This window comes from Triplophysa rosa, linkage group LG16, assembly GCF_024868665.1.
Source record: "Triplophysa rosa linkage group LG16, Trosa_1v2, whole genome shotgun sequence".
Taxonomy (NCBI): domain Eukaryota; kingdom Metazoa; phylum Chordata; class Actinopteri; order Cypriniformes; family Nemacheilidae; genus Triplophysa; species Triplophysa rosa.
Genome location: NC_079905.1, coordinates 537538 through 557196, shown reverse-complemented (window position 1 = coordinate 557196; position 19659 = coordinate 537538). Strand labels below are relative to the sequence as shown.

General features: G+C 43.1%; 3 protein-coding genes across 3 annotated transcripts in view; 2 read left to right on the top strand and 1 right to left on the bottom strand.

Annotated features, from left to right (window-relative positions):
* The first annotated feature begins 304 nt into the window (after positions 1-304).
* LOC130567181 (lanosterol 14-alpha demethylase) lies at positions 305-5610 on the top strand. Its single transcript, XM_057355129.1, has 10 exons — positions 305-480; positions 1022-1120; positions 1188-1364; positions 1576-1702; positions 1800-1974; positions 2050-2169; positions 2365-2560; positions 4721-4816; positions 4949-5117; positions 5211-5610. Exons 1-10 carry the CDS (start codon positions 331-333, stop codon positions 5402-5404), a joined length of 1503 nt encoding a protein of 500 aa, XP_057211112.1. The 5' UTR covers positions 305-330; the 3' UTR covers positions 5405-5610.
* A 5933-nt stretch (positions 5611-11543) lies between these two features.
* On the top strand, positions 11544-17583 carry si:ch1073-440p11.2 (4-galactosyl-N-acetylglucosaminide 3-alpha-L-fucosyltransferase 9). The gene is made up of 2 exons (XM_057355128.1): positions 11544-11709; positions 14329-17583. The coding sequence occupies exon 2, from the start codon at positions 14334-14336 to the stop codon at positions 15480-15482; it is 1149 nt and encodes a 382-aa protein (XP_057211111.1). The 5' UTR covers positions 11544-11709; positions 14329-14333; the 3' UTR covers positions 15483-17583.
* A 111-nt stretch (positions 17584-17694) lies between these two features.
* akap9 (A kinase (PRKA) anchor protein 9) overlaps positions 17695-19659 on the bottom strand; it is a 60338-nt gene continuing 58373 nt past the window's right edge. The window contains 6 exon segments of the mRNA XM_057354674.1: positions 17695-18269; positions 18349-18482; positions 18560-18689; positions 18778-18863; positions 18986-19218; positions 19331-19513. Coding sequence (XP_057210657.1) covers positions 18232-18269; positions 18349-18482; positions 18560-18689; positions 18778-18863; positions 18986-19218; positions 19331-19513 — 804 coding nt within the window. The 3' untranslated portion in view covers positions 17695-18231.

The window sequence follows — 19659 nt, the reverse complement described above, 5'->3', positions numbered from 1 at the left end:
AGCATACACCTGGACCAAAAGCGCCTCTGGTGACGTCATATGTGCAGACATCAGTTCAGGCAGCGACAGCCAATCAGCGTACGAGATATCGGCCGCAGTTCATGGAGTTACTTGATGGACACACTCAGATTTCCAATGACCGACCTGCTCACATCAGGCGGGGGCGGGACCGCGCGAGCGCGCAACCCAGTGCGCTCCAGAAGAGATAGACGATGCCATAAAACAAAACCAAGTGAGCGAGGAGCCCCTGCCCAGTATCGCCACTTATTTAGGCGCGGACGTGCACGATAGAAGCGTCCCACATTTACTGGATTCAATATTTCGCTTAAGATGACGCTATTTGAGATGAGCGGTCAGGTTCTGGAGCGCGCTGTGGAGAAGTTGAGTCTGACGTCACTGGTGCTCGCTACATCGGTGTTCACGCTCACTGTGGGATATTTGGGCAAAGTGATGTTTAAACACCAGCACACGGGACACGCAGTGAGTACCTCAGCATTACCTGCCACTCACTTCATTATCTGACGGACGGTGTGTGGTGACGTCATGCAGCGGCACGTCGGTACTGTGTTGCACAATGATCGAAACGTGAAGAACAAAATATTGGATGCAGTTGTTTATAGTGTTAGGAAAATACCCTTACACGAAAAGAAGAGTGCTCTGTGCAAACCACATTCGTCACATAAATGACTTAAATTATATTTCGCAAGAAATAAAAAATGAAAAGCGACGAAAACATGCAATGCTCTAAAAAGCTGCCAACTATTTTGTATGTATTCATATTTCATTCTGGCCTCTCTGTAATACGGCTTGTCCTTATGGCATGAAATGGATAATAATAATAATGAAGTGTTGTGTTTGTTTGGACTCCAGAAGTTATACCTGCAGCTTCAGTCCTTAATGCTGAGCGCACACATGTAACACACGTGACGTACACGACCCAAGCAAAGACCCGGAATCAAATAATCTCGCTTGCTCTCAGTTCATTATATCTGAGCGTAATAATCATTTCTGTGTTTTTCAGAAACATCCTCCTCGTATTCCGTCCAGTGTTCCTTTTCTGGGTCACGCTGTGGCTTTTGGTCGGAGTCCTATCGCGTTTTTGGAGCAGGCCTACGAGAAGGTGAGTGACATGAAACTCTTGACGACATGTGATGTGATGATGATGCGTGTGTGGTTCATGTGTGCAGTACGGTCCTGTGGTCAGCTTCACCATGCTTGGAAAAACCTTCACGTATCTGCTGGGGAGCGACGCCGCCGCGCTGATGTTCAACAGCAAGAATGAAGATCTGAACGCCGAGGACGTGTACGCGCGCCTCACCACACCTGTGTTCGGCAAGGGCGTCGCCTACGACGTGCCCAATCCTGTAAGATCACGTGATGAGACAGCGTTCTAAAGCATGTCTCGTTTTAAGTGCAGACATTTACATTGAAGCGTTTAACAGACGCTTTTATCCAAAGTCATAACAACGGTGTAGAAAACAATGAAGCCATGCAAGTGACCGCTGAGATCAGAGAACAGTACTTACAGAGAGATTCTTTTCTTCTTTTGGATGTTGTGTGTTTGTAAACGTCCAGCTGTTCCTGGAGCAGAAGAAAATGTTAAAGACTGGACTGAACATCGCTCATTTCAAGAAGCATGTGGAAATAATCGAAGAAGAAACTCACGAGTATTTCAAGCGATGGGGACGCAGTGGAGAGAGAAGTAATGAGATGAAACAAACCTCCGTCATCTCTGAATGATTGTACAAAATCAGCTCGACTAGTTCCGATGTTTAAAGCGTTGACCTGTGTCACATCAGATCTGTTCGAGGCTTTATCCGAACTCATCATCCTGACGGCCAGCCGCTGCCTGCACGGCCCTGAGATCCGCAGCATGCTGGACGAGAGAGTCGCGCAGCTCTACGCGGATCTGGACGGAGGATTCACACATGCCGCCTGGCTGCTGCCCGGCTGGCTGCCTCTGCCCAGCTTCAGGTCCATACACGAACACGAACACGTCATCATTCATGCTACACAAACATGACCTCGTTGTGCTCTGTGTGTTTCCAGACGGAGGGATCAAGCGCACGTGGAGATCAAGAAGATCTTTTATAAAGTCATCAAGAAGCGCAGAGAAGCTCAAGAGAAAGACGACGACATGCTGCAGACGCTCGTAGACGCCACATACAAGTACATCACATGACATCACATCGCACGCTGACGCCATTGTTTCAATACTGAAGTGTAACATCAGTCTGTTCCACATCTGCACTCGTCTCAACCCATCGAGATCTCACTGGTTTCTCCAAGACAGCAATGACATTAAATCTAAGAGTCAGGAATGAAGTGTGTGTGTGTGTGTGTGTGTGTGTGTGTCTGCCGTAGAGATGGACGTCCTCTCAGTGATGATGAGATCGCAGGGATGTTGATCGGTCTGTTGTTGGCGGGACAGCACACATCTTCCACCACCAGCGCGTGGATGGGGTTCTTCCTCGCTCGGGACAGAGCGCTGCAGAGACGCTGTTGCAACGAACAGAAAACCATCTGTGGAGAAGATCTGCCACCTCTCGACTATGATCAGGTGACCCGTCCTCTCTCTCGCTCGCTCTGTAAACACCTAACAAAAGACATACAAGGGAAATTCAAATAAGGTGCTAAGTAGGGCTGTCTCGATGAATCGTCTCGTGGATGGTTTCAGGTCATCTCCACAGAAGACACAAGGGGGAGCTGTAGTGCATCTGCATTTACTGTATGTATTGTGACTAAAGTTCGGTAATACTGGTCAAGTGTAGCACCACAACACCCTCACTTTAAAGCATGTACCGTAAAAATAACCTGCAGTACAATGTAATATTATTTAAGATAATCTCAGTGTCAAACCAGTCTACCAACATTTCAACAAGATCTTGCAAGTGAGAAAAAAACAGACTAGAAGCTTTTCTATCCCTGATAGCGTTTTAACGGTGGCTTCAATTCAACTCCTTTTACAAGTGCTTGGCGGTCGTATTATTGACACGTAAAAGCCTACACCTTGATAATGACCCCATTCACTACAATGTATTTCCCAAAAAACATAGTCTTATATTCAGAACAATATGGTCATTTCAAAGCCAAATAAAAAATGTATGATAATTAAATGTCAATGCCCCAAAACAGACAATTAATTGTCATAATCGCAATGATTTATTAATGGTCAGACAAATATCATAATCGTGACAGCCCTGGTGCCAAGTAAAGGATAAAATAGAAATAACTAGGGCTGTACCAGAATATTCGTTTGTTCCTAACACCTGGCATCCCCGCGAAGAGGTTCGCATTCGCGCTTGAATATGAGTCGGCCATAAGTGAAGGTCATGATTTAGTTCATCTGAAGGAGAAGAGGAAAATGCCGAAGCCCTCAGGTGTGTGGGAACACTTTCACTTCAGCGAGGACAACACAAAGCCAGTGTGCCAAATATGAGTTTGAAACCGGCCTACCACAACAGCACATCAAGTTCGCAAAATCACACGAGTTCTGTAAGTGTACGCCTCTAAAAATGCTAGTTTGGGATTTATTATGTGTTCAACCTTATGTGCGTGTTGCGCAGATCTGCTTATGTTATCGAAACAACACGAGAGCAGATCATGAAAGATGCGTTGCGCTGTTCGGTCTGCGCAGCGCTGCGTGATATAAACACCGAATATTTGGAGCAGTTTGGGACCCGGTAAGGAGGACAGGTTGCATGTCACTATGTCGCACGTATCCAACGTTTTTTTGTCATACAGTGACAGAATGAGGAGTTTAAGCCCGTCATGCGTTTAAATCTGGCGCAGTTGGCAATCAAACTGCGTTCTGTGCCTGAGCAACAAACAAGAAATACTCAAAACATTTTTATAAACTAACGTAAGAAAGAAAACAAAATATATCTAATTTACCATTGAAATCAAAACAAAACAAAACCATTTTAATGGCTGCAACAGTTTCCATGTTATGCATTTCAATCCGCACTCCAGCGCAGTGGCACCTGAACCGCACACAAAAAATACTCTTAACTTTTTTCTAAATAACTAAACGAAAATATAATTTGCCATTAAAAACAAAACGGAACTATTTTAATGTGAGGCTGTCCACGCTGTTCTGTAGTTTATTAAAAGTTGATTCATTCTGAACATATTGCACCAAAATGCGACGCTGCACCCCGTGGGTCCTCAGCAACACACCCGCCACGCGTGGAGTCGACTGGATGAACGGTTCTCGACATAATAAAAGTGCAAACAGACAGACGGACACAGATTCCTGCCTTTATTGGAGAGAAGCATATGTCCAGCCCCTCCCTCCGAAGCTTCCGATGTTGGATGTCGATTACTCCCGGAGCTTCCAAGCTCCAAAAATGGTATTCGGTACAGCCCTAGAAATGACATGAAGTATAATATATAAAATCTCTCTCTCGTAATCAGAATTTTCAGTATATAAGGCTCAGTTCTAGAATTTAAAAAAATCCACTAATAACTTTGTGGCTTTCTTATTCTTTTAACAAAAATGTCATGTTTAACAAAAAGTTGGCTTTATGTTTAAAGAATTTCAAAAGAATGAATATAATGATGAGACTAATAAAGACCCAGCAGCACTCGTGTCGGTCTCATGATGAACACAATCACACTGAAGCAGAATGTATGGTTTCACTGCTGGGTGTCCAGAATGTTCTTTATGTGAACATGCACTTAAACGCACTCATGTTGTGCTTGTGGTTTTGTGACGCAGCTGAAAGATTTGAGTTTGTTGGATCGCTGTCTGAAGGAAACGCTCCGGCTACGACCTCCTATCATGACTATGATGAGAATGGCCAAAACCCCACAGGTGTGTGTGTGTGTGTGTGTGTGTGTCTCTCTCTCACACACACAGATTGTATTGTGTGTTTTTTATACACACCGTTGTTAATGTTGTGTTCGTTCATCACGTGATAACTGTCTGAAATCTCTCTGTGGTCAGACTGTAGGTGAATACACCATTCCTCCAGGACATCAGGTGTGTGTGTCTCCGACAGTCAACCATCGTCTTCACGACACCTGGTCAGATCGTCTGGAGTTTAATCCTGACCGTTATCTCAACGATAACCCCGCGGCTGGAGAGAAGTTCGCTTATATTCCTTTTGGAGCCGGTGAGCTTGAGCGTCAGGCACTTTATAAAGGTGACGTTTACTGAATGAATGATTTGAAGTGATAAACGTGTGTGTCTGGTTCATGTCTGACAGGGCGTCATCGCTGCATCGGGGAAAACTTCGCTTACGTTCAGATTAAAACCATCTGGTCGACTTTACTGAGACTGTTTGACTTTGAGCTGGTGGACGGACGCTTTCCTGCAGTCAACTACACAACCATGATACACACGCCAGACAATCCCATCATCAGATACACACTCAGAAACACACAAACACAACAACATTAACTTCTGAAAAATATTCACATGATTCTCTTTTGTGTCACGGACTGTGACGAAAATCTGGAACGTATGAACAAAAGATCTAAAAGGTCTAAATGAATGACATATGTTTGGTCTGCCCCAACTACTAAAACACTGATAGGTTAAATGTAAAAGAAAAGCGTGATTATCAGATCTGTGTTCAGAAAATGAATCAATATGAAATGTGTTTCCCGTTGACCTTTCTTCATTATTTCCTTAGAATTATATTTATTCTTGGAATGAGTACTACAATGAATGTTTGACTGAATTATAATATTTATATACACTCACCTAAAGGATTATTAGGAACACCTGTTCAATTTCTCATTAATGCAATTATCTAATCAACCAATCACATGGCAGTTGCTTCAATGCATTTAGGGGTGTGGTCCTGGTCAAGACAATCTCCTGAACTCCAAACTGAATGTCAGAATGGGAAAGAAAGGTGATTTAAGCAATTTTGAGCGTGGCATGGTTGTTGGTGCCAGACGGGCCGGTCTGAGTATTTCACAATCTGCTCAGTTACTGGGATTTTCACGCACAACCATTTCTAGGGTTTACAAAGAATGGTGTGAAAAGGGAAAAACATCCAGTATGCGGCAGTCCTGTGGGCGAAAATGCCTTGTTGATGCTAGAGGTCAGAGGAGAATGGGCCGACTGATTCAAGCTGATAGAAGAGCAACTTTGACTGAAATAACCACTCGTTACAACCGAGGTATGCAGCAAAGCATTTGTGAAGCCACAACACGCACAACCTTGAGGCAGATGGGCTACAACAGCAGAAGACCCCACCGGGTACCACTCATCTCCACTACAAATAGGAAAAAGAGGCTACAATTTGCACGAGCTCACCAAAATTGGACAGTTGAAGACTGGAAAAATGTTGCCTGGTCTGATGAGTCTCGATTTCTGTTGAGACATTCAAATGGTAGAGTCAGAATTTGGCGTAAACAGAATGAGAACATGGATCCATCATGCCTTGTTACCACTGTGCAGGCTGGTGGTGGTGGTGTAATGGTGTGGGGGATGTTTTCTTGGCACACTTTAGGCCCCTTAGTGCCAATTGGGCATCGTTTAAATGCCACGGCCTACCTGAGCATTGTTTCTGACCATGTCCATCCCTTTATGACCACCATGTACCCATCCTCTAATGGCTACTTCCAGCAGGATAATGCACCATGTCACAAAGCTCGAATCATTTCAAATTGGTTTCTTGAACATGACAATGAGTTCACTGTACTAGAATGGCCCCCACAGTCACCAGATCTCAACCCGATAGAACATCTTTGGGATGTGGTGGAACGGGAGCTTCGTGCCCTGGATGTGCATCCCACAAATCTCCATCAACTGCAAGATGCTATCCTATCAATATGGGCCAACATTTCTAAAGAATGCTTTCAGCACCTTGTTGAATCAATGCCACGTAGAATTAAGGCAGTTCTGAAGGCGAAAGGGGGTCAAACACCGTATTAGTATGGTGTTCCTAATAATCCTTTAGGTGAGTGTATATATATATACAGGTTTTCCTTAACAAATATTATATAATATTAGTATATTTGGCATATTGTTAAGCTTGTATTTGTCAACAACGAGTTAATGCATTAGCTAACAATGAACAATACTTCTACAGCATGTATTTTCTCCTGGTGGGCAAAGAGTTCACAGGTCAATTCAGTAGAAACGTCTTGATTTGAAGTCATCTCGGAACAGAAGCACTAAAGACTTAAAGCTGAAGTTACAACTAATAACATGAAATGAATGTTTGATGAACACACGAGTCTATAGAAACACAGCTTACACGTGTGTGTGTGCGTGTGCACTTCATTTCAGTTCTGATCATTTCTTCCTCATTTCAAATGAGACGACAGCTTTAGGAGCTGATTCAGGGCTGTCGACTCAGAGAATCAGACACGCTTCACTCCCAGAGAGACGAACACATTCCAGGAGGAGATGTCCTTCCCCCACCCACACACACAAAGACTAATCTATGATAAAACAAAGAAAATGGATTACGACTTCTCCATCTTTGTCGTACACCGGGTCTGTACACGGTCAATGGCAGACTACGAGGAGATGGGTACGGCAGGTCCACTTACAGTTCAAAGCTGGGTAACAGCACAGTAGACTATCTTCACCCATCTCAATCCAAACTCCCTCAGAGCGTTCACCGTCTGCCCATCATCCCCATTATCACATCACCGTAAAATGACTCCAAACCTCAAACCAAACTCACCTCCATACCCTAAAACAGACATACAGATGGAAACAAAATAGTGAAGATACATACCGAAGCGTAATTCAATTCAATTTTATTTATATAGCGCTTTTCACAATGTGCATAGTTCCAAAGCAGCTTTACCGGAGCAAATAAGAAAAACACAGAAAGGTAAAACACAGCACAGTGCATGGTGTTTATAGACCAAGCAAGATCATTATAATAAATAATATCTAATAAATAAATAAATAAATGAATAAATAAATGCAGTCTCCCGGTGAGCAAGCCAACACTGCACTGCTCTGCTGTGGCGAGGAACCCAAACTCCAATGCTGAATAATGGAGAGAAAAAAACCTCGGGAGAAACCAGGCTCAGCCGGGAGGGCCAGATCTCCTCTGACGTGTCATAGCTGCACTCAGTGACCCCGACCAAAGCCACCGAGCAACGTCCAAGAAGAACAGGGAGAGCCCACGAGCCGCGACCCAGGAAGCCCCACCCGCCGAAACCGTGCAGGTCCAACCCGGTCTCATTCCGCGATCAACAACATACAACAGAGGAACAACCAGGGAAATGTAGTAATGGCATAATTAACTTTATTCCTCTGTTGTCCGACATCGACCACAAAACAAGACCAACCAGACCAGATCCACACAGTCCCAACAAATGACACGCCCCGAACCACAACCAACAAGCCCCCCCACTCCCTACAACACCCACCCAGCTACCTCCAATCAAAGTCACTGAGTGCAGCCATAACTTCAAACTGCTGTCGTGTCACTCTTCTGTAATTCTTCAAAACCTACTGAATAAATTCCTAGAAACTCCATTCCCACACAATAACGAAGGTGTAAATTTAGCAGTAGACGGGATTAACCAAATATTTACAATATCTGCAACACTATCTAACCTAAAATCCACAAACGCAAAACCAAACAAGAAGCCTGTAAATGAGAAATGGTTTGACAACAAGTGTAAAAACCTTAGAGAAGAAGTAAGAATTCTATCAAAGCAGAAACACAGAGATGCTGACTATGTAAACACAAGCCAAACTTAAAGAGTATAAGGACACACACAAGGAAGAAAAAGAAACAAGATACACAACATCAGTTAAAATTGAACAATCTCCAGAAACAAACCGCTTCTGGGAACATTGGAATGCAGTTAATAAATCCCACCGTGAAGATTTACCCGTTCAGAACGGAGACATATGGCCAACCCACTTCTCAAAGCTCTTTAGTAATATAAACAAGAACATGAACAAACTACCCTACACAACAAACTATTAAAGATCACCAAAACCCTTTAGATTCTCCAATTACACTAGCCAAACTATCCCATAATATACCAAACCTTCAATCCCGAAAAGCAAGTGGTATCGATGGCATCCTAAATGAGATGATTAAATACACAGACCAAAAACTCATTCTTAAATTGTTTAATATCATCCTTAGTACAGGTATATTTCCCAAGATCTGGAACCAAGGTCTCATAACTCCAATCCATGAAAGCGGAGACAAATTCGACCCTAATAGTTACCGTGGAATATGTGTAAACGGCAACCTACTGTAGGTAAACTCTTCTGTAACATTCTGAACGGCAGTTTCCAACCAAACTACCGCACGTCAGATCATATATACACTCTTCCTACTTTAATTGACAAAGAAACCAACCAAAATAAACCGCAACATCTAGACACCCTGCACACTTTCTGTCAATCATGGGCCCTATCAGGTCACCTTAAAAAGACTCAAATCATGATATTCCAAAAAAGGCCCAGTCGCCAAAACCAACATCACAGTTTCAAACTAAACAACACGCCCCTAGAACACACCCAGAACTACACATATCTTGGTATAAACATGAGTCACACTGGAAACTTAAACACGGCTGTGAATGACCTGAGAGACAAGGCACGAAGAGCTTTTTACGCCATCAAAAAGAATATCAAAATTGACATCCCAACTGTAATCTGTCTGAAAATAATCCAATCAATTCTAGAAGCAATGGCACTGTATGGATGTGAGGTTTGGTGTCCGCTCACCAACCAAGAGTTCACCAGATGGGACAAACACCCAATAAAGGCTCTGCAAACACAAATGTGTCAAAACATTCTTCGGGTACAGCGGAAAACTCCAAACAACGCCTGCAGAGCAGAATTAGGACTATATCCTCTAATACCATTCATCCAACTGATCTCAGACCTGACTCTACAACCCAAACCATGCCCAAGCCAACCCCAAACCCCAGCCAGACTAAACCACATGATAAAAGCACAAAAAGAGAAATGCCTCAAACACTGGACAGAAGCAACAGCTCAGATAAGTCAACAGGAATGCTATCTGTGGTTAAACAGAGAATCTAAACTGGCAGAATACCTCACAAGCGCATCAGACCCTAAACCAGGAAAAGTCTCGAGCATGTGCAGACTTTCACTGGAGCGATCAGTTTACCGAAATGTGACAACACCTCATCTTTAATGAAGGGAGGGATATTTGAAACGATCACTTTCACAACGATCAGCGGGAGTGGAGAGAGGTATGCCGGAGTAAATGAACCCCGACCCCACACCTTTCTCCACACTACTCAAAAAAGAACAATAGCGCTACTCATTCTGGATGCCCCTAACACACAATCATGACCTACTACATCCCCTACGGCCAAAGCACCCTGATAGCACACGTACATCTGGCTCGTCTGCCCTACATTTCCGAGACGTCTGCTGTCAGATGTCCTATAGACCTCTAGAAGATGTCTGGAAGATGTGGAGGATGTAGAATGGATGTACAACAGCTCTTTCTAAGACGTTTAGCAGATGTTTTCCAGATCTCTTACAGATGTGCCTGTGCTATCCGGGTACATTCCTCTACACTCCCGGCGTGCGCTGCCTTTACTCCGTGCACTGTTGCCAACTCAGTTTTAGGAAAAATTGCTAAAGGCAGGTCAATTCGTTGCTAAATTACATTGTGATGTCATCGCGTAATGACGTCATTACCTAACTTTGCAAAACTGAGAAAATACACATTTGCTGCATCCCAATTCTCCTACTTATACTATGCATTACAAGTGTTTTTGTTATGGAAAGTATGTACATTTGAGTGTGTAGCAAAACATGCACGCACTGAGACACTAACAGGAAACAGAAGTGTGGAATGTAATGTTAACTCTGGATTTATATTTATTAGCATTAGATGGCAGACAGTCACATTAACATTATTATACCTTAACGTAGCTTTAAACATACTGTATACTTTAAAGCTCTTCTCCATTTGACTAGAAGTGTGACAGCTGACAGCCTTACAGCTCGTGAAGATCAATAGCAGATGTTCTTTCACCCCCTGTTTCCAAATGTGTCCTGGTGGAGCCCAGTACTGCGCCGTGTGGGTCCCTCATCTGACACACTCGAGCCACCTCATCACTTCATTAGCAGACACTGAAAGACCTGCATCAGATGTGGCATTTTAGGCACTCTGGCAGACGGTTCATCCAAAGCCACTTACATGGCATTATACAAAACATGAGGGAAACAAAGAAAATGTGCAGTACTGGGGTCCTCCAGGAACCACGTGTCTACAGACCTTTGAATGTGTGACTGAATGTGTGAAAGAGAAGATCGTTGTTTTGAGGGAAAATGCTTGGTTTTGTTATTTGAGTCACTTTTCAAAAGTTGCTAGAAGTCGCCAAATAAATAAAAAAAATGGCTAAAATTGTTGCTAGGTGCGTTTTGAAAATAAAGTTGCCAAGGCCGTCTGAAAAGTTGCTAAAACTACCAACTAAATTGCTAGGTTGGCAACACTGACTCTGTGATGTCATGTGAGTGAATCCAACCCACTTGCAGGCTTAATAGCAAGAGAAGAAGCGAAAACCCACAGCGGGCTCAAAACCCCACACAGCCGCTCACTTCACTCGCTCAACAAACACCCACGAGAGAGAGAATGACCAATCACAGTCCTCCATCTCTTCTACCCTATGGAATATTTTATTCTTTTGGGTGTGGAATCTGGTGCTCAGGTGCTGTTTTGCTGTAGGAACGGAGACAGAAGATGATGAGATGAGATGCTGTAGAGAATAACACAGGTGAGAGACACTTTGCTGCTACTAATACAAATCACACACACAAACCGTAAAAGACGCTGTAACATCTTTCATATTCTTAGGTTACTTTGTGTCATCCATCCAAAATGTTCATCATCTGTGTTGAATTGATATTTGCTTTGGAAAGGGATCTAAACCAATCATTCACTGTAGTTTATTGCAGTGGTGTAGTCTGCGTGATACGCAGGTGTAAAGCCGTATGGCCACTAGAAAAGATCAAGGATTATATCCGTATACTCACTTATAAAAAAGCGCCAGGATACATAACAACATCGTTTTGTGTCAGAAAAGTGCGACACGCTTACTTTTGGACCATTGGTGCACCCGAGAGATGTGAAACGAAAGGAGATCGTGAAACCTTTTCAGTGCTTTTGCGCTGGGTCACATTACCATAGGACTCTAAAAGGGGATTATTGGCATATTCAATTGTATCTAACTAACCAACTTCACAAACGTCACTTTGTGTGGTGAATCAATAAACGAGGGAGAAAGGGAGAGATAACTTACACTATAATGCAATGGTTTTACATGATAAGAGACGAGAACTCCTGGCCAGCCTTGTGAAAGTCAGTCCAGAGACACTGCCAGCATCTATACGTGCTGCTTGACATAACTGCACAAATGTTCATTCTCCATCATTATAGTTAACCATCAATGTCAATAATATATGAAACTTGCACTCATAAGTGTGACCCAGTGTGTGAAAACTAGGCTAAACTCTAGTTATTAGTGACGAGCATCAGAGTTTGATTTTGACCATTTATTTCAATATGATTTACTGTAAGCCTTTGACACGGCCTTAGTCAAAATCAAACTAATTTAAATCTAAAGATGATACTTTCACGGGACATTCTTTACATCATGTTGGTTGCCCTGCTGAAGAAAGAATAGAACCCGGCCCAAAACACAAGAGATGCAGATGGGAATCAGTAGAACACCCATTAATGCAATCATTTCATTTTCTAATAGTAAAATGTGCGGATCATAAAGGTATTTTAATGGAAACCACTAGAATTTATGTCATGGTTTCTATTATTTAGCAGGGTGAGTTTATGTAGAAATAGTATATCACTAATAAATGTCTTTACAGCTGGGTTTTCAAAGACTGGATCACAAATGTGCATTGAAAATTGCCAGCTGATAAAACCCGTGCTTTAGGGATTGTGTACATACCATCAAAGGCTAAATGAAACTCTGAACTGACGGAGTTAGACGGTGATTAACAAAACCAGCAAGTTCCCCCAGCTGTCATTGGCTATTGAAATCTTGCTTGCAATAAAGCTTTCTATAAGAGAATGTGAAGCTGACGTGAGTCACGTCCTGTTGCATGTTGCGGTGGCGCCGCCATCTTGGGAGGATCATACTCCACTGCTATTATTGTGTTGATATGTAGCGTTACTTGTTTTGTTTGATATATGGAGAAGTCGACAGTGAAAGAATCCTCCCAAGATGGCGCAACATTCAACCATTCAAATTGAACAAGCTCTATAGAGGCATACTCTATGCTTTTGTGAGTGTGGTGGTGCTCATGGGACGGGTGTGTAGGGAAACACCACAAAAAACTAGACTACACCACTGGTTTATTGTATTCATGACCTAAGAACACAGAAATGAGTCTGTTTCATTGATAACACCGTTCTGAAGCTGTAACTTCAGTCTCTTATAAAGTCATATGAATGCACACATCTATAGTACGTGCACACTGGGCCTGATGTGCCTCATTCATCAAACACGTGTAGATGGTGCATAAAACCGCACGTAACGTCCTGTATTCTTTTAGACAAACTGATGACACTGCGTTTTGATGCATCATGTATCATAATGATATTTCACCAGTTCTTCTGCCCTCTCTTTTATTATTTTTTACTTTTAGAGCTGGTCACTGTCCTTATTTACACAGCCGTCCAATCACAGTGGAGAAGAGGCGGGACAAACCATCATACACAACGATGGAGCAGTTAATATTAATGCATTGTCATATTAAGTTCATATTAAGTCGAGTTACTCGAAATAAGAAACTAGTAACAAGTAGGCTAACTGTTGCGGATATTCTAAATCACAGCATCTGAAGAATAACGCGCACTCGCGCAGAGCCTCCAGAGCAAAATTGGTAAGCAAATAGCCTATGAGTCTCTTGATGTAGCCAAACCAGATAATAAAGTCCAGAGAATTCCAGTATACCTAGATACATCATTTGCGTAACTGTAATTCGTAGGCGGGATTATGCTAATTGTGAGTTGGCATGCACGCGCACCCTGTTTACGAATGATTGGAATTCATTAACATACACACATTTTACTACGAAATCTGACGTTTACGAAGTATTTGTGAATCTGGTGTAAAGTTTTCGGGAAGATCTGTTTTACGCACAAACGACTCGGAATTTACTCATATGTTTACGACGGTTTCATGAATAAGGCCCATAGTGATTATACACGCATATACATAATGTACAAAAAAATAGAATAAAAAATTATGTAAAATGTTATGTTTTAAGATATTACACCCATACTAAAAGCTACTGAATATTTTAAAAGTTGTACAGTATCAAGTCAGCTTTGTCATAAAAGCAGTATATATTTGTTTATGTTTTTTCTGAAGGGCAGATGATGGAGACTCGAAGATCGTGTCCGCACATCCTCATCGCTGCCATGTTCCTGTCATGTGTCTTTGCCATCTTCTACGTGTACCACAGCCCGACGATGAACTGTTTACACTGTCCAGCGGTTCAAGTTTCCAAACACAAGGACTGTCCAGACGCATGCATCAACCACACCCAGCTCATAAATGACACCTGTGCTGTGAACGTTACCGTAGTCAAAGAAACTGAACCAAAACCATCAAGTCCATCACAAACAGACACGCTTCTGTTGATCTGGATATGGCCGTTTGGGCGGAACGTTACTTCGCAATCCTGTAGTTGGCTGTTTCAGATCGAGGGATGTCAGTTAACGGACGACAGGAATCTGTTTAATACAGCACACGGCATCTTATTTCATCACAGAGATATCCACGAGGACTTATCCAACATGCCGACGCTACCACGGCCTTACTTCCAGAAATGGGTCTGGATGAACATGGAGTCTCCGAGCAACTCGGCCCTCAAACCTCGTCTGAATGACCTGTTTAACCTGACAACATCTTACAGGAGAGATTCTGATATCACCGTCCCATACGGTCAGACCTCAGAGAGAAGCGCTGACGACAGAACATTTGAAATACCAAAGAAGGAGAAATTCATCTGCTGGATTGTGACTAACTGGAACCCAGACTATGAGCGCTCGAAATACTACGAGAAGTTAAAGGAACACGTCAGCGTGGAAACCTTCGGCGATTCCTTCGACAGACACGTCAGTGATGGAGATTATCCCAAACTGGTGTCCAGCTGTAAATTCTATCTGTCTTTCGAGAACTCCATACATGAAGATTACATCACAGAGAAACTCTACAACCCCATGAAGCTCGGCACCGTACCGGTGGTCCTCGGTCCACCCAGAAAGAACTACGAGAAATTCATACCAGCAGAAGCGTTTATACACGTGGACGACTTCAAAACCGCCGAAGAACTCGCAGCGCATCTCAAAGTCCTCCATGAAAACCCAGACATGTACGTGAAGTATTTCGGCTGGAGAGAACGTTACGCTGTGAGAGGAACCTGGTTCGGTCTTGAGCACGCCTGCCGGTCCTGTGATCATATCAGAAGAAACCGAAACTACCGCACAGTGAATGATCTCAACACATGGTACTGGGGTTAATAACAGGACAGACATCATACTGAATTTGACATCAACGCTCGGTGTCAAACATTCAGAGAAGAACACATGAAAGAAACAAGCGAAACTTTTCCAGCAGACTGTCAAGAAACTGATCAGATGGTCTTGTATTACTCTTGTGGTCTTTGGCGAAAGAAATGCCAAGTGCGCATTCATGCGTTTGTAGAAACTCTCCTCTGTTTTCTTTGTTCTGCTCTGATCCGCCTGCAGATCTGAAGTTTGATACCCGAGCAAGCGTGTGAACGGGAAATAAGTATTGTTATTCTTCCACGTACCGCTCACAGGTTTCTCTCTCATGGCTCAGGAGATCTGAGGGAGTTCTCTGTTGTGTTGTATTTCACGAACCAATTTAGTCTCGCGTGTTTCTCTTAAGATTGCTTATGGGAGAAATAAAAAGAGAATCAAATGAGAGCGTGATTGTGTAAACACGTGAAGAGTATGAAGGTGTAAAATATGACTAGATTGTGGAGGTAAAATAATCTGGACGTGATGAGAAATGTTGAGTTCACACTGAGATCTTCAATAATATTGACTTTTGATCGCAGACGAGACAAATCTGAGCTCAGTTTGACACACTGTTGACATCTCTTCTCAAACTCTCACGACACACACATTTGTCAGATTTCTGATTCGAGACTTCAGCAGGAGTTTCCATTCGCTCTCCATTTAATCTCATTGATGTCTAAGAGAAATAATTGAGATGTTAACGAGATCTCATCTGTGATACTTCTGTGATCTGGTAAAGTTTCTGATGATTGTAAAAGCACACAATGTTTTGACAATGTCACATATTGAATATCAATTAAAATGATCAAAACTGAAGAATCATCTTGAAAAGATCAAAAACACGATCACAACATCAGACATTTCAGCATTTCACTACAAAAGTTGATGTGTAAATGTCAAAGCAGCAGCAGCGTGACATGAAGTTGAAGACACGTGAACACACTCGAGCGCTGCAGCTCGCATCATGAATATTAATGAGTGTGTGTCGATGTCACATGACACGCTTTCAACAGTGTGAAGACCTACAAACGTTTGTAACTTGTTCTGTTGTGGACAGAGAAAATGACTTTGACGAAATGTTCCAAGTGAAACGAATTGAAATGTATTGAGAAATGTTTGTGTCCTTTCACTGATGAATGAGCATGAAGAAGGTTCTTGATCAACTTGTGTTTCAAAGCACAAAACAAGTGAATGAAAACACATCTCTTGTGTCAGCAGCTGTCCGATCAGATCTACTTCTATCTCTTCTACTCGTTCTAAATAAAAACACATTGGCTCTGTATACTGTGCTGAGACCAGTTTTACTGCGCTTCTGCGTTTTGTTGTCGTTTGTTGGACTTTTAAGGCAGTCCTGCATGCTCAAAAATTTGAAAGAGACTTTTCTCCAAGTTATATAGAAGTTTTATTATCAGATGTAAAAAGTAACAAAGCTTTGGGTTGTCAGACGATCTCCTCACTCCACCACAAGCCAACAACTCAAATTATTCAAAAACACCCATATTTATTCAATATGTAACGTCGGTCTCGTCTTCTGACTCCGCCTTTCCCTTTTAAGGAGTGCTGCTCCCTTTCCACCAATCACCATGCACCACGTATATCTGATTCCATCCTTCTGTGATAGTTCCTGCAAAACAACATTTTTGCAACACCTCTTCTGCAACCTGCGGTCAGTTGCTAATTTGAGGAAGTGTTCCCTAGAGACAGTTTCATATCGCAAGACAACATGTAAAAATACTTTCAGTAAAAAAACTCAATCATCTAATGCTTTAATTATGCAGCATTGTTTCTTACTCCTATGATTCAATAAAACACATCAAAACTCATGATTATACTTAAAACATATGCAATGGATTAATTCATCTTTGTCAGCAGTTATTTTGCCCTCCTAGCAGAACTAAATGTTCTGTCAGTTTAAACCACATCCTGTTTTTTATTCATGCAGCTCTTGGTGAGTTCCTCATAGCACAGCAGTATTTTTCCATTAGAGCAAGCAAGCAAACACAGTTTATAAACTCATAATACCTCTACATCCCAGTTATATGATGTTATTCAATAAAACATGAAAGGAAACTTATCAATTATCCCTCACGTTCCAATTGCTTCCGTTGTTTCCCTCATCTGTAAGTCACTTTGGATAAAAGCGTCTGCTAAATGACTCAGTGTAAAAAGACAACAGAGACAAACGCAGTTTTCGAATATTATATTAATCTTTATTTCAGTTTTGACAAAATACCCATAAAATCCAAACCTCCTACCTTTACAAAAATATGTCTTCTACAAATGTCCTCTGTGGTCTGTTCGTGGGAGCGAATAAAACACAGTGTGTAGAGGATCTGATAACACAACACGACCGCACTCTTCATCAGATATAAATAACATTCACACGTCACGTTCTCTTAGTGTTTTATTACGCAGGTGTGTTATCAAGAGTCCGATAGCAGCCCACCTGATCCACCAAACTCTCTCAAACGCTTAAATAAATCAACTGAATTATCATTCCACAAATATACATCAACAGCAGGATTGGTTTTCGTTAACAACAAATCAAACAGAACTAATGTACAGACATTGAAGCTGCTGCCAGAAAGCCTGATTATAAGACGACGCGCAAACAAAAGGTCTTTTTGGTCCCACGAAGCAGTCCACATCATAGTAAAGAATACAAAAGCACAGCAGCTCAGCACGAGAGAAGGCAACCGAGTTTATAAATGTGAACCAAGATCATCTATCTTCTGACTCCAAAGTGCATCTGAGCGGTCGAACCTGTGGGCGAAACGACAAACGTGACTGACCCCTGACCCCACTGAGTTCACAGTGTGCTTATACATCTGTTGGTGGCTACCTGACTGCACACTTCCTAGTCGTCTCTGTAGGGCCTCCAGACGAGAGATGTAGTCTGTGAGAGCTCGATCGGGGTCATAGTTCTGCAGGTGAGAACAAGACAAACCTCCGGGGTCACCTGCCATACTGTGATACCTACAGAGAGGAGAGAGTTTGTCGGTTCTCCGCAGTCGTGGTGTTGTGATGTAACCGTGAGCGCTCCGCTGTGGTACCTGTGTGTGACCGACGCTGCAGATCGAGGCGATTCTCGTCCTGTGCGCCCGCGGCTGCCCGCTCGTCTCTCTCTGAACGCATCCACACCGCCTGGATGCAGATACGAAGACTCGTTCCTCACGTCAGCACCTTCAACACAAACAGCGTCATCCTTCTGAGCCAATCCTCATGAGCGAATCAGAGGGTGACAGGACACGTGTATCAGTGAGATCGTCACCTGTCATCTGACCGTTCCTGCTGATGATCTGAGACGTGAGGGAACCACCAGCTGCTCTCTGCCACCGCTTCACCAGAAACTTCATCCTGCACGACACACACGCAACTCAACACTTCAAGCCAAGACCTCCCTGAACAACAACTGGTCACAGTGTACTCAACATATGAAGCTTGGTACATTGAATTAAGTTGCAGTAGCGCATCAGTACCTGGAGAGGGCGATGGAGACGCGCACAGCCGATCGGAAGCGAGTGAAGCCTCTGCGTGGATGGCCGAGAGACTCCAGACAGGCGTGTGTGGGGTGGCCGCCCATGCGGGCGATGAGGGACAGCGTGGCCTCCTCACACTCCTGAAATCCTCCCAGCAGCAGCAGAAGATACTTCTTCTGATATATCAGAGCCTTCCGGAAGCTCTCAGCGCGCAGGTATTTGCTGTAGATCTTCTGCAGAGACACACAAAACCGACTCCTTTAATGAAGAGTCAAATAAACTCATGAACACATTCACTTTCTGACTAATGTTCGCAGTTCAAGGAAATGTTTTGGTGAGGTTCACCTTCAGCGCGCTGCTGTCCACATCACATCCTGTGAGATCTCGGAGCGCATCAGAACGAATGTCTGCTCTCACACGACTCAGTTCAGCTTCGGCCCGACGGAGGGATTTCTCTAAACGACTCCTCTCGTGAATCCAGGCGTCTCGCTCGCTCTCGTGTCGCTCCGCACTGCTCCTGAGAGACACCTGACAGACAGACAGACAGAGAGAGAGAGAGAGAGTGAAGCTGCGGGTGTATTCTCTCTCTCTCTCTCTGTGTGTCTCTCTCTCTCTCTCTCACTCTCTCTCTCTCTCTCTCTCTCTCTCTCTCTCACTCTCTCTCTCTCTCTCTC

Coding starts and splice junctions, on each gene's coding strand:
- si:ch1073-440p11.2 (XM_057355128.1), top strand. CDS start 14,334: ATGATGGAGACTCGAAGATCGTGTCCGCACATCCTCATCGCTGCCATG.
- LOC130567181 (XM_057355129.1), top strand. CDS start 331: ATGACGCTATTTGAGATGAGCGGTCAGGTTCTGGAGCGCGCTGTGGAG. Junction 1,365..1,575: donor CCTACGACGTGCCCAATCCT/GTAAGATCACGT, acceptor GTAAACGTCCAG/CTGTTCCTGGAGCAGAAGAA. Junction 4,817..4,948: donor GAATGGCCAAAACCCCACAG/GTGTGTGTGTGT, acceptor CTCTGTGGTCAG/ACTGTAGGTGAATACACCAT.